The 14,623-nt window shown below is 41.5% G+C and overlaps 1 protein-coding gene and 1 long non-coding RNA gene across 2 annotated transcripts; one reads left to right on the top strand and one right to left on the bottom strand.

Annotated features, from left to right (window-relative positions):
* The first annotated feature begins 1,291 nt into the window (after positions 1-1,291).
* LOC115176062 (small conductance calcium-activated potassium channel protein 3-like) lies at positions 1,292-14,601 on the top strand. Its single transcript, XM_029735832.1, has 9 exons — positions 1,292-1,825; positions 2,351-2,446; positions 2,750-3,031; positions 3,773-3,894; positions 12,031-12,172; positions 12,815-12,925; positions 13,152-13,279; positions 13,532-13,601; positions 13,917-14,601. The coding sequence occupies exons 1-9, from the start codon at positions 1,370-1,372 to the stop codon at positions 14,145-14,147; spliced, it is 1,638 nt and encodes a 545-aa protein (XP_029591692.1). The 5' UTR covers positions 1,292-1,369; the 3' UTR covers positions 14,148-14,601.
* On the bottom strand, positions 12,768-13,582 carry LOC115176063 (uncharacterized). The gene is made up of 2 exons (XR_003872148.1): positions 13,474-13,582; positions 12,768-12,865 (listed from the first exon to the last, which is right to left on the bottom strand). It is a non-coding gene; the product is annotated as an uncharacterized LOC115176063 (long non-coding RNA).
* Positions 14,602-14,623: the final 22 nt, after the last annotated feature.

Genomic DNA, 14,623 nt, shown 5'->3' with positions numbered 1-14,623 from the left:
ACACACACACACACACACACACACACACACACACACACAAAAGGAGAAAGAGGAGAAAGAACTGTCAGACTTGATGAATAATTCTGTTAGATGACAAATACTTTGCCATGCAACTGGGGGACAACTGAAACTGTGGATCTTAGTCAGTCATAAGCCTAGTTTAAATTAATATGTCATGATGGACATAACTTAATACTGGAAAATAATTAAATAAAGGAGTCATAATACAATTGATATCCATGGACATATGGTTCATATGCTGCTATATGGATTATAGTTCATAACCTTTACTTGTGTCTGTGGGAGGTGAGCTGGTTTGATAGAGTTATTTCTGAGAGACTAGAGAAACTGAATATATTTTTGTAGTTTTGTCACCTAATTATCCTTAGGTAATATCCAGGATATATTTAACTGATGCTTCAATTCCTTTGTGTTGACTGAGGATATTGACTAAAGGACAATTTAAGGAATTTAAAAGGAACAGGGGCATTCTTATCCAACAACGGTGGAATTGAAAACTTATTTGGAAGTAACTGAAATACGTGGAGAGGTAAGACTGAGTGGAATCAACTAGGTTTTAATAGTAATTTGGCAAGAATATTGATGATTGACATGGTAAGATTACCAGGTGCTGCAATAACTTCAATAATTCTAGTGTTTCTAGATACAGGTTTCCATTGTCTTATCATATTATCTTCAATGGAAACCCCATAGGGAAATGTCAATATAATATCAACCATTATCACAGAGGAAGATTTGTGTTCATGTTTACATGTGAACTGTGAATAGTATGAATGTCTTCTGTGAATCTCTTAGCATTCCGCAGGCATATCAACTCCACCTCAGATTTCTTTTACAATAGAGTTTGTGTTTTTATATGCTTCCCTCTCAAACATTTTTACTGTTTTCACTCCAACTGGCTGCATTCTCACTTTTTGTCTCTTTCCAAACCCCATAAAATATTTCAATCTGTATCAATCCCTAGATGGAGTCCTCTCCCTCTATGAATTTGACAATGCAGAATGAGGAGGATCAACGTCCCCTCCTTCAATCAAAAGTGGTCCCTCTCCCTCCTGTTCTTGGCAACCAGTGCAGAAGGAACCACTCATGTCAAAGAGGGGAAGATTACTCAGTGTGGCTCGATGGAACCCAGTCATCACTCCCATATTACAATGGCTGCCAATATGTCTCACCCTCACCCCACTCCTCACCCCGAAGGGGAGACAATAAGGAAAAGGTTAGGGGGAAGGAGGTGAAAAAGGAAAAGAAAGGCGAGAAGCCAGCAGGAAATGAACAGAATGCTGGGCACAAGGAACGGATTTGGGGTAGTAAAGCCAAAAAGGCAAGCCCACAGAGGCGACAGCAGGACATGAAATCCACTCAGTCACCCTACAACAGAGTCCGCATGTCTCGTATGGACTTAAGGGAGACAGAAAGTGGGCCACCCAGTGAAGGAGGTCAAAGGCTAGAGGCCACATCAATGGAGATGCAGGTCCGCCAGAGTCTACCCGAGATTATCATTACAACCAAAGACGACTACCAGCCAAAGGACTCCAATCAAACATCCAGCTCTGACAAGAATCACACCAAGTCTGAGGCCAAGGGCACCTATGGTGGAGGTGAGGAGAGCAGTGGTGCAAAGCCCAAGGATGGTCCCCATGACTGCCCTCACAAGAAGACCCAGAGCATCGGTCATAGGCTGGTCCGGCGAAGGGCGCTGTTTGAGAGGAGGCAGAGGCTGAATGACTGTGCACTCGCTGTGGGGATGTTTGGAGTGGTGGTCATGGTCACCGAGACAGAGCTCTCCTGGAGCGTCTACAGTAAGGTCAGCCTTGGGGTACAGATCTGGGTTCCAATGCTTCATTTTTTTCTGTATACTTTGAGCATTTGCTTGAGTCTGCCTGGAGTGCCAGATGGGAGGGGTTTGCAGTTTTGGGTCTTTCCTGTAGGTTAACTAAGCCAGGCAAGTTCAACCAGGCACAGATCACGTTTTTGAAATGCGGGGAACACCTGGGTAATTAATGAGAAGTAATGAGTTCTAACTCAGAGAAATGTATTTGAAGGTCTTCAGTGTTTGTTGCTGAAGATGGCATATTTGAATGAAGGTTACTGTGGCCAAAATGCAGTCTGAGGCGCGTTGTACTGTAGAGCGCTGTGGACAACGTGCCTTTTAAAGGAAATTTTCCCATGTTCACGAAGATTGTATCAACCTGATATTACCTTTAAATGTCAAGTGCGCTACAATGCACCTATGATTGTTATCCCAGCTGTATGTTAAAAGGCATATTTGCCAAATTGAAGGGTACTGTATGTTAAGATGAGTGAGTCCACTACATGTTTTCCCCTACAGAGCTCCATATACTCCGTGGCTATGAAGTCTATTATCAGCCTGTCCTCTCTTATCCTGCTGGGCCTGATCATTGCCTTCCACATCTGTGAGGTGCAGGTAATTCACTTGTCTGACTATTTAATATACTGCCCATATCTCCCTATTTTAAACAAGCTATGATCCCTTGGCTTAGATTATTTTAAGTCATTCTACTCTACAATTGTTTTTGTTATATGCCAGACTATAGTATAGTAGAGGTTCTATTGCTAACTGGGAAAGAAGATGGTGACAGAGGGCAACCTTGTCTGGTACCTCTCGTTATATCATTTATTACACTTTGACTACACTCTCAGTGACACTGTACTACGTCTATGCTCTAACTCAGATATGGTTTTGTACCCATACTCCCATCACTGTTAGCTCTACATCCACGATAACGGAGCAGAGGACTGGCGAATCGCCATGACAATGGAGCGGGTGACCCTGATCGCCCTGGAGCTGTTTGTAGCGATGGTGCATCCATTCCCAGTGGGTCTCCCATTGTCATGGCAAGCCATGTCCCCCACGTTGTCAGAGACGGAGCTCGAGATTGTGCTGGCTCTGCCCATGTTCCTGCGACTCTACCTCCTGGGTCGTGCCTTGATGCTGCACAGCCGACTCTACACAGACACGGCCTCGCGCAGCATTGGCGCCCTCAACAAGGTCAGAGGTCAACATTGGTCACCATGCAAGTGGTGCAACCTCTCCCTCAAATCTTAGTTACTTGCTTTAATGGACTTGTACACACTCAGTTTGAACATTAGCCAAAATGGATTTAACTTGAAGTTCTGTAGTAAGATCCTCGATACGATGCTAAAGCTGCCCATTGGATTCCACAACACTTCCAGCAGCTACTCACCCCATTGCTAGGTGTTGCGTTTTCATGGAATCCAATGGTCTGCTTTAGCATTGGCTAGCTGAGCATGCTAACAAAAAAGGCCATTTAATAACAACCAGAAGTTCTTCTCGATATGTGATAATTAGAAGTAAAGCTACACCTTCCATCCTTGGACTGAGATACTGTACGTTTTCAAGCCATATCCCAAATTCCACTTGAATGAGAAGATACTTACTACTGATGTAGAGATTTTGTCTGCACAAAAATGTTTACACAACCATTGTGCAGTATCTCCACAATGCTTTTGTAATTATTTTTGTTGTTGTTGTTCAACTTGAGTTTGTTGAGGACACTATTATGACAGGGACACTACATTCTGCTTTGTCCCGCAACCCGCCTCCCTCTCCCACTCTCCTGAGTCTCTACCAAATCCTCCCTCTGTAATTCCTTCCCTTGTTATTGCTTTTTTAACACTGATCAAACTGATGACCTTGAACTTCCCGCTTGGCTTTGCAAACCTCTCCATTCTTACTGTGGATATGAATATTATTATTACTTGTATCCAGATCCACTTCAACAGCCGTTTTGTGGTCAAAGCGCTGATGACCATCTACCCTGGCACTGTGTTGATGATCTTCAGCGTCTCTCTGTGGCTCATCGCTGCATGGGGCCTACATGTCTGTGAGAGGTGAGTGACTAACACGGAACCTAAACCGGCTGCGCGCGTGCGCCATCGTGCATAAATCTATTTTGTACCCCCACACCAAACGTGATCACGACACGCAGGTTAAAATATCAAAACAAACTCTGAACCGATTATATTAATTTGGGGACAGGTTGAAAAGCATTAAACATGTATGGCAATTTAGCTAGCTAGCTTGCACTTGCTAGCTAATTTGTCCTATTTAGCTAGTTGCTGTTGCTAGCTAATTTGTCCTGGGATATAAACATTGAGTTCTTATTTTACCTGAAAGGCACAAGGTCCTCTACTCCGACAATTAATCCACACATAAAACGGTCAACCGAATAATTTCTAGTTATCTCTCCTCCTTCCAGGCTTTTTCGCCACTGACCTCGTTCGTCTTTCAGTCACCCACGTGGGTATAACCAATGAGGAGATGGCACGTGGGTACCTGCTTCTATAAACCAATGAGGAGATGGGAGAGGCAGGACTTGCAGCGCGATCTGCGTCAGCAATAGAACTAACTTATATTTTAGACCTTGGCAACGCAGACACTCGTTGGCACGCACGTGAGCAGTATGGGTGGAATAATTGAATAACATAGATTTCTACATTTATTTTGCAACGACCGCGCATGCGACGCGAGCGGTGTAGTCAGCCTGTAAGAAGGGAAAGGAGGAGATTGAGGAGGAGGGAAATAGGCAATAGACTTTTCCCGGGATTCATTCAGTGGTGTTAATTTCGTCAACAAAAACAGTGACTAAAATATTATTCAAAAAACTATTTTTCAGTGGCAATTAATGAGACTATAACTGACTAAATAGACCCAGAAAAATATAGAACTAAACAAAAAAATATATATTTTCAGTTGACAAAATTATCTCTGTGACTAAAATCTGACTACTAAATTGACTAGACAATATTTTTTGGAGAGATTGACAGCTTTTCAGTGATAAGCACAATTAATATTAGCAGCACAGCGCAGTTTGTTCAGCAGTTGGAAGGACGCGACCTGCAAACACAGCCTAAATCAATTGGTGAGCTGCGGTGACGCAAGCGATAAGTGTGGGCAAACAGGCTCCGCTCCGGCTCCGCCTCCGATTTATAGCGGAGCGTTTGCTTCACTAACCAACCCGGTCTCGGAGCATTTCGTATTATTCTGTACGTAAGTCCGAGACACTCCATTTAGTATGAGATGTTACGTTTCGTATGCTATGTATCAATTTGTGGATGTACATCATCCATTTCGTATGATATGTTATGAATTACAATACGTATTATATGTTACCAATTTGAAAAACGTACAATATGTTATGAATTTTTTTAATGCACAAAATGTGACACATTCCCAAAACTATGATATGTTACAAATTCTAGCTAGGTGGCTAACATTAGTTGGCTAATGTTAGCTGGGGTTAGGGTTAGGATTAAATTTAGGAGTCAGGTTAAAGGTTTGGTGGAAGGGCTAACTAAAAGGGTTAGGGGAAGGATTAGCTAACATGTTAAGTAGTTGAAAGTATCTGAAAAGTAGCTAATTAGCTAAAATGCTAAAGTTGTTCGTGATGAGATTCAAACTTGTAACCCACAGGGTTGCTAGACGTTCGCGTTATCCTTTCATTTTTACCTTAAGTTACCGTCTGTTTTATGTTACCATATCATACTTGCTTGAGTGTTCTGGAATTACATTTACTATGTGACCTCTATGAGACCAAGCTGTGTTACAGGGAGAATCATACTTGTGCATGCATGTATATATAATAGATAATTGTATTAGTTGATTTAGTAGTTGCAGCAGTAGTTTTTATTAGTTTTAGGCCTATTAGTAGTTTTAAATGTTTTATTTATTATTGTTATTATTATTAGACCGTAGTTGAGATAGGCCTATGTGTTAATCTTATCATATTTCCCCGATGCCAAATCAGTGTGTCTTGTTTGCAAATAAACTGTCCCCGTTTGCAAATAATTAAATCTGAGACATCATTAGGAATCTGAGCATGGTACTGTCAAAAGTTAGGTCTACCTTTCCACTCCAGACAGAGTAGGCCTACCGACGCAGAAATGTGTAAACTTGAACTGCTGGCTACTCTTCTTCCGTGGCTTAACCCAACGAGAGAAATTCACAAGTGTTTCCCTAAAATTTGTCTGGGTTTAAACATCTTCTATTGTACAGAAAATGAATTGCTTAATCAATTGATTGTGACAGAATTAGATTATTTCCCAAGCAAAGTCATTGTTTGTCTCCTTGGCTATAGAAAGTTGTAGCTCAGCCTCTGAATGTCAAAGAAACAAAACTGATATATTTATTCCCATATGCATCAGAGTCACGTCATTCCCGTGTATTTTACAGCTTGTTTCTAAGCAGAAAGCATTGCGGACCAAAGCGCTGTTAAAGGTGACTTTATATAATCGGATCCATTTTAGTTTCTTCAAAATCTTAAGCTAACAAGTGGTTGGCCTGTGCTTTTTGAAATGTTCTTTCATAAAATGTAGGCTTATGGCATACCTTCTCATACCCCCCCAATTCGAGTCTTGGCTTTAACTTCACAGCCTTTCACTGACACGAAGATAGGCTATTTAAAGAGTGCATGGTGGGTGAAGAACAAATATATGGATAAGCAGCCTATAGCCTGATTTCATCTGGCAAACAGGTAGGCCTAACTCTTATTTCTTAAATAGGAAGAAATAGGCTCCAACACAAAGCTCTATTGTTAGTAAAGTCTAATTAAAATTAAGATGGTTGAAATTAATTATGCTTACATCTTCACACTCTCTTTCTGATACTGAACAGAACACAGGCTATATGCTAGTCCGCGTGCGATAAATCATTTTCTGAAGAAGCCTTTGACTCCTCCTGACCTGCCACCTTATACCTACACAGCGCAGCCATTGGTTACGCAGCACACAAAACAGTTTTTGATCAGCAAGAGCAGGGTTCGAATATCCATTGCAGTGTGTAATGCAGCCTAGATGTATTTACACCATCCCAGCAGCTATCTAAGAAATATAACTGCTCTGTGCTTCTCCGAGCATGCACTTCATGGATCATTTGATTGAGACCACAAAAATAACCTGTAGGTGTACTTGATAGTGCGCGCCCAGCGGAGAATCAGAGATGAGGGGTGGCACCGGGCACACATCGCTATACAGTGCATTCAGAACCCTTGATTTTTAAACCCTTGATTTTTAAAGCTTTATTCAAAAAATTGATTAAATAAAAAATGTTCCTTATCAATCTACAAATAATACCCCATAATGACCAAGTGAAGACAGGTTTTTAGAAATGTTTGCAAACGTATCATAAAAAACACAAAAAAACTTTATTTACATAAGTATTCGAACCCTTTGCTATGAGACTCGAAATTGAGCTCAGATGCATCCTGTTTCCATTGATCATGCTTGAGATGTTTCTACAAGTTGATTGGAGTCCACCTGTGGTAAATTCAATTGATTGGAAATAATTTGGAAAGGCACACACCTGTCTATTTAAGGTTCCACAGTTGACAGTGCATGTCAGAGCAACAACCAAGCAATGAGGTCGAAGGAATTGTCCGTAGAGCTCTGAAATAGAAGCACAGATCTGGGGAAGAGTATCAAAACATTTCTGCTGCATTGAAGGTCCCCAAGAACACAGTGGCCTCCATCATTCTTAAATGCAAGAAGTTTGGAACCACTAACGCTCTTCCTAGAGCTGGCCGCCCGGGCCAAACTGACCAATCGGGGGAGAAGGGCCTTGGTCAGGGATGTGACCAAGAACCCAATGGTCACTCTGACAGAGATCCAGAGTTCCTCTGTGAAGATGGGAGAACCTTCCAGGAGGACAACCATCTTTGCAGCACTCCACCAATCAAGCCTTTATGGTAGAGTGGTCAGACGGAAGCCACTCCTCAGTAAAAGGCACATGACAGCCCTCTTGGAGTTTGCCAAAAGTCACCTAAAGGACTCTCAGACCATGAGAAACAAGATTAAAGTCTGGCCTGAATGCCAAGCGTCACGTCTGGAGGAGACCTGTCACTATCCCTACGGTGAAGCATGGTGGTGGCAGCATCATGGTGTGGGGATGTTTTTCAGAGACTGGGAGACTAGTCAGGATCGAGAGAATGATGAACGAAGCAGAGAGCTTCTTGATGAAAACCTGCTCCAGAGCTCTCAGGAACTCAGACCTGGGTGAAGGTTCACATTCCAACAGGACAATGACCCTAAGCACACAGCCAAGACAACGCAGTGGTGGCTTCAGGACAAGTCTCTGAATGTCCCTGAGTGGCCCAGCCAGAGCCCAGACTTGAACCAGATCGAACATCTCTGGAGAGACCTCAAAATAGCTGTGCTGCGATGGTCTCCATCCAACCTGAGAAAGCTTGAGAAGATCTGCAGAGAAGAATGGGAAAAACTCCCCAAATACAGGTGTGCCAAGCTTGTAGCATCATACCCAAGAAGACTCGAGGCTAAATTGCTGCCAAATGTGCTTCAACAAAGTACTGAGTAAAGGGTCTGAATACTAATGTAAATGTGATATTTCAGTTTTTTTATATACATTTGCAAACATTTCTAAAAACCTGTTTTTGCTTTGTTATTATGGGATATTGTGTGTAGATTGATGTGGGGGAAAAAACAATTTTGTTAATTTTAGAATAAGGCTGTAACGTAACAAAATGTGGAAAAAGTCCAGGGGTCTGAATACTCTCCGAATGCACTGTATAGCCGAATAAGCAACAAATTCTAAAACACTGAGAAATGTCTAATTTTCATGAATTAGAAATTACATGACACTCCCCTGGACTAGATTAAATACTAAACCCTCCCCTTGACCGAAATTGAAAAAGCATGACCCTCCAGCTACCATTCCGTAAATGTTGATCCATCCTTACTAAGTATTGTTTGTTTGTTTTTTGATTTGGACATTCTTGAAAACGAGGTGGTGCATCTCAAGAGATTTCATCCTGCTAAATTTCTAATAAATAAATACATTTGGTGGCACAGAAAGAAAGGAAAAGGGATAGCAAACTATTTATTGACTAAATTCCTCTTGCCACTACACTATATCTGACGGGGTAAATAACTTTATTTTGAGTTAAAGCTGCAATATGTAACTTTTTGGGCGACCCGACCAAATTCACATAGAAATGTGAGTTATAGATCTGTCATGCTCCTTGTAAGCAAGTCTAAGAAGCGGTAGATCTGTTCTATGTGCACTATTTCTTTTGGTATTATACACCAGCTTCAAACGGCTGAAAATACAATATTTGTGGTTGTGGAAAATATATTTCACAAAGGCCATCAAATCAAAGGTTATAAAAGTATATATAAAGTTGTTTTTGACAAAAATGAAAACATGTCAGTTTGACACTTTTACGAGATTGGAGTAATAACATGTTCAACTACTTAAGACATTGGCTCGAATCTAGGTTGTGCCTTTAGATGTCGAGAAAATGAACATTAAGGAATAAGCGTCACGTCTGGAGGCAACCAGTCACCGCTCATCACCTGCCCAATACCATCCCTACGGTGAAGCATGGTGGTGGCAGCATCATGCAGTGGGGATGTTTTTCAGCGGCAGGGATTGGGAGACTAGTCAGGATCGAAGGGAAAGATCAACAGAGCAAAGTACAGAGATCCTTGATGAAATCCTGCTCCAGAGTGCTCAGGACCTCAGACTGGGGCGAAGGTTCACCTTCCAACAGGACAACGACACTAAGCACACAGCCAAGACAATGTCCTTGAGTGGCCCAGCCAGAGTCCAGACTTGAACCGATCTAATATCTCTGGAGAGACCTGAAAATAGCTGTGCACCTTCCAACCGGACAGAGCTTGAGAGGATCTGCAGAGAACAATAGAAGAAGCTCCTCAAATACAGGTGTGCAAAGCTTGTAGCGTCATACCCAAGAAGACTCGAGGCTGCAATTGCTGCCAAAGGTGATTCAACAAAGTACTGAGCAAAGGGTCTGAATACATACAGTTGAAGTCAGAAGTTTACATACACTTAGGTTGGAGTCATTAAAACTCGTTTTTCAACCACTCCACAAATTTCTTGTTAGCAAACTATAGTTTTGGCAAGTCAGTTAGGACATCTACTCTGTGCATGACACAAGTAATTTTTCCAACAATTGTTTACAAACAGATTATTTAACTTATAATTCACTGTATCACAATTCCAGTGGGTCAGAAGTTTACATATACTAAGTTGTGTGTGCCTTTAAACAGCTTGGAAAATTCCAGAAAATGATGTCATGGCTTTAGAAGCTTCTGATAGGCTAATTGACATAATTTGAGTCAATTGGAGGTGTACCTGTGGATGTATTTCAAGGCCTACCTTCAAACTCAGTGCCTCTTTGCTTGACATCATGGGGAAATCAATGGAAATCAGCCTCAGAAAAACTGGTATACCTCCAGAAGTCTGGTTCATCATCAAGTCTGGTTCAGAGATGAACGTACTTTGGTGCAAAAAGTGCAAATCAATTCCAGAACGACAGCAAAAGACCTTGTGAAGATGCTGGAGGAAACGGGTACAAAAGTATCTATATCCACAGTAAAACGAGTCCTATATCGACATAACCTGAAAGGTCGCTCAGCAAGGAAGAAGCCACTGCTCCAAAACCTCCATTAAAAAAAAGCCAGACTATGGTTTGCAACTGCACATGGGGACAAAGATCTTACTTTTTGGAGAAATGTCCTCTGGTCTAATGAAATAAAAATAGAACTGTTTGGCCATAATGACCATCATTATGTTTGGAGGAAAAAGGGGGATGCTTGCAAGCCGAAGAACACCATCCCAACCGTGATGCACGGGGGTGGCAGCATCATGTTGTGGGGGTGCTTTGCTGCAGGAGGGACTGATGCACTTCACAAAATAGATGGCTACACGAGGAAGGAAAATTATGTCGATATATTGAATCAACATCTCAAGACATCAGTCAGGAAGTTAAAGCTTGGTCGCAAATGGGTCTTCCAGATGGACAATGACCCCAAGAATACCTCCAAAGTTGTGGCAAAATGGCTTAAGGACAACAAAGTCAAGGTATTGGAGTGGCCATCACAAAGCTCTGACCTCAATCCCATAGAAAATTTGTGGGCAGAACTGAAAAAGTGTGCGCGAGCAAGGAGGCCTACAAACCTGACTCAGTTACACCAGCTCTGTCAGGAGGAATGAGCCAAAATTCACACAACTTATTGTGGGAAACTTGTGGAAGGCTACCCGAAACGTTTGACTCAAGTTAAACAATTTAAAGTCAATGCTACCAAATACTAATTGACTGTATGTAATCTTCTGACCCACAGGGAATGTGATGAAAGAAATAAAAGTTTAAATAAATCATTCTCTCTACTATTATTCTGACATTTCATATTCTTAAAATAAAGTGGTGGTCCTAACTGACCTAAGACAGGGATTTTTTACTAGGATTAAATGTCAGGAATTGTGAAAAACTGCGTTTAAACTGTATGTAAATGTAAGACGCAAGTTTTTTTTATGTGAAAAAAATTCTAAAAAGACATTTTTGCTTTGTCATTATGGGGTATTGTGTGCAGATTGATTAAGATTTTTTTTTAATCCATTTTAACAAAATGTGGAAAAATACACTGTGTGTATTAAAATGTGACTAAAATTAAAGGGCATTTAATTGACTAAAATGGCCCACTGTTTTTGTCATTTTGACAATAACTACACTAAATCATTATTTAAATGACAAAAATGTGACAAAGTAATTTTGACAAATATATCCTTGTCTAAAACTAGACTACATTTTTAAAAAGGGCCAAAATTAACACTGATTCAAAGGCGTGTTGCGCACTGCACTACAGATAGTGTAGTGTACACTACACTGCCTTTTAGAGGTAGTTAATACTTCAGCTGACGTCTGCAGCATTTACCATTGCAAAGGTCGGGGAAATGGCATTTAAAAGACACATTTTCTGTAGTGCAGTGCGCCGTGCTGGGACGTGCCTTCGATTTAATCCCGGCCTTGGTGACTATATGACTTGGACCAACCTGTACTGTGACTAATATCAGATGGGCCCATCATAAGTTCAGTCAGTCATATCAAAAAGACAGTCAAATATCACACTCCTAGACAGAAACTAGTTTTTTGTTCAATGTTAATATGGTAAGAGTGGACAAGACTGAACCATCATCCCTCCCTTGTCCTCTAGACACCACAACTATAAGGACCTGAGCAGTAACTACATGGAGGCCCTGTGGATGGTCTCGGTCACCTTCTTGTCCATTGGTTATGGGGATGTTGTTCCCCACACCTACTGTGGCCGCAGCATCTGTCTACTCACTGGGATCATGGTAAGCAGTTTCAGCAAAATAGGAAAGGCAATCGCACAGCTGAGTTGGCTTGTTGCAGGTACCTGGGAATAATTTGATGAAATCTTTAAAAGAAAAGAGAAGGGGGTGGGAATCATTGTAATTGTGGTCATTAGCATACTGTCTTCTTTTCCTTAAAGGCCCAATGCAGCCATTTTTATCTCAATATCAAATCATTTCTGGTTAACAATTAAATACCCTACTGTGATTGTTCTCAATTAAAATAGTGAAAAATAAACAAAAATGACTTCTTAGCAAGACCAATATCCCAAGCAAGAATTTAGCTAGGACTGTCTGGCAGTGGTCTGAGTGGGGAGGGGAAAACTGAAAACTAGCTGTTATTGGTTTGGAAATCTCTTTCTTATTGGTCTATTAACTAATTTACCGCCTGGTGGTGTCATCGGGTAGGCCAAAACTCCATCCCACCAAAACAGGCTGAAATTTCAGGTGGTCTTTTCAAATAGCTCCTGCACTAAAAGGGCATTATCATAATTTTCACAATTTCATAGTATTATTCCAACTCCTAGTGTGGAAATAAAACAGGAACATCTAGTTTTTGATTGCGCTGGGCCTTTAACCTTTTTTGTTTTGTTTATTTCTCTCTCTGTCACACACACACACAAGGGGGCTGGTTGCACAGTGCTGGTGGTTGCCGTCGTTGCCAGGAAACTGGAGCTGACCAGGGCAGAGAAACACGTCCACAACTTTATGATGGATTCCCACTTTACAAAAGGGGTAAAACTCACCTGACTTAACATGTGAATGTATTCAATAGTGGTCTTTGGAACCTTGACTTAACATATGTGAGACATTCAACGTTGACCTGTAGAGTTGTATGAATCATGGACTGTGTCCCAAATGGCAGCCTATTCCCTATATAGTGCACCGGTAATAGGGTGCCATTTGGGATGCAAACATTGAAAACTGAGTGTTGGACGAGGAAACAATTGTTCTCTTCCAGATAAAGATTGCTGCAGCAAATGTACTTAGAGAGACTTGGATGATCTACAAACACACCAAGCTGGCCAGGGAGAGAGACCACTGCAGAGTACGCATGCACCAGAGGAAGCTGCTGCTCGCAATCCACCGGTAAAGCACCATTCAAAACACACTTCCCCAAGTAACCCACCAGCTTAGATATTGCCCTCTGAAAAGCCAATGAGGTTACACTTTACACTACATGCACAGGGGTGTTAGAACTCTAGAACTTGTGAAAGCCTCAACTGTAATACAGAAATGGTCATTCTCTGTTCATCATGAATTATATTTTCAATTTGTTTTACCTGTCCTGTGATTATGTCTGAATGTTAGAAATCTTCTTCCTCTGTGTGTTCACCCCAGGCTGCGTGATGTGAAGATGGAAAGGAGGAAATTGGCTGACCAGGCCAACACACTGGTGGATCTCTGCAAGGTGAGAGACAGGCACGGTTACCCATTAGGTTCACCCACTACTGTTGCAACAACCAAATATGACCAATATTCTAGGTCACTACTAGCCTGGACCCAGATCTGTTTGTGCTATCATGTCAACTCCTTGTCATGCCAAATGAGTGACAAGGAGTTGACATGGTAGCACAAACAGATCTGAGTCCAGGTTAGGCCACTACTGTTGCAACAACCAAATATGACCAATATTCTAGAGAAGGGAGCAATCGACGATCTTCTAAATGTTATCACATTGCCCCCTCTCATTCTCAGACCACTCTGCACCCTTTTCCCCATGTAGATGCAGAATCTGATGTATGACGTGCTGTCAGAGGTGAGTGGATGTCGAGGGGACCTGGAAAAACACACAAACAGTCTGCAGCAGAATGTGGAGGAGCTGAGAGAAGGCTTTAGGACCCTAATGCCCCTCCTCTCCAGCACCCTCGCCACACAAAACGCTTCCATCCGCCACCTGCTCAGGGAGAGGGAGGAGCAGGCAGTGACATGGAGCATGGCAGGGCAGGATAGGTAAGATGGCAAGAGAGATGGGAGGAGGTATGCAATGTGTATTGTTACAGGGAGAGGTAGAAAGAAATTGATGGGCAAAAGTTGGGATCAGGATAAAGATACTTTATAGGAATAACTATTCAAAGTGTACGTAAAGAATGTGTCAAAGGAATAAAGGATGGATTTGACTTCATTTTTAGAATTACGATGAGCCAACATCGACTATAAGCAGTACTGATAAGTGACCCATACTGGTCAAAACAAAACTGATACTAGTCTTGAGTTTAACACTAAAAATTAAACAAAGTATTGTTAGCCAGCATGTGCACTGAATGTTCTGCGCATCATAACTAATGTATTTGTCATTTCAGTGATCGGTAGATTGGCATGATATGTGGTGGGGTGTACAGTATAAAAGACCATCTCCGTTTTACTGAATTGTATAATTTACAGTAAACATTAAATTAAGTTACATCTTTCTTGTCATGAGTCAGTTAATTA

This window comes from Salmo trutta, chromosome 36 (genome assembly GCF_901001165.1).
Source record: "Salmo trutta chromosome 36, fSalTru1.1, whole genome shotgun sequence".
Lineage (NCBI taxonomy): Eukaryota > Metazoa > Chordata > Actinopteri > Salmoniformes > Salmonidae > Salmo > Salmo trutta.
The sequence above is the reverse complement of the archived record's forward strand: the minus strand, read 5'-3'. Positions and strand labels throughout refer to the sequence as shown.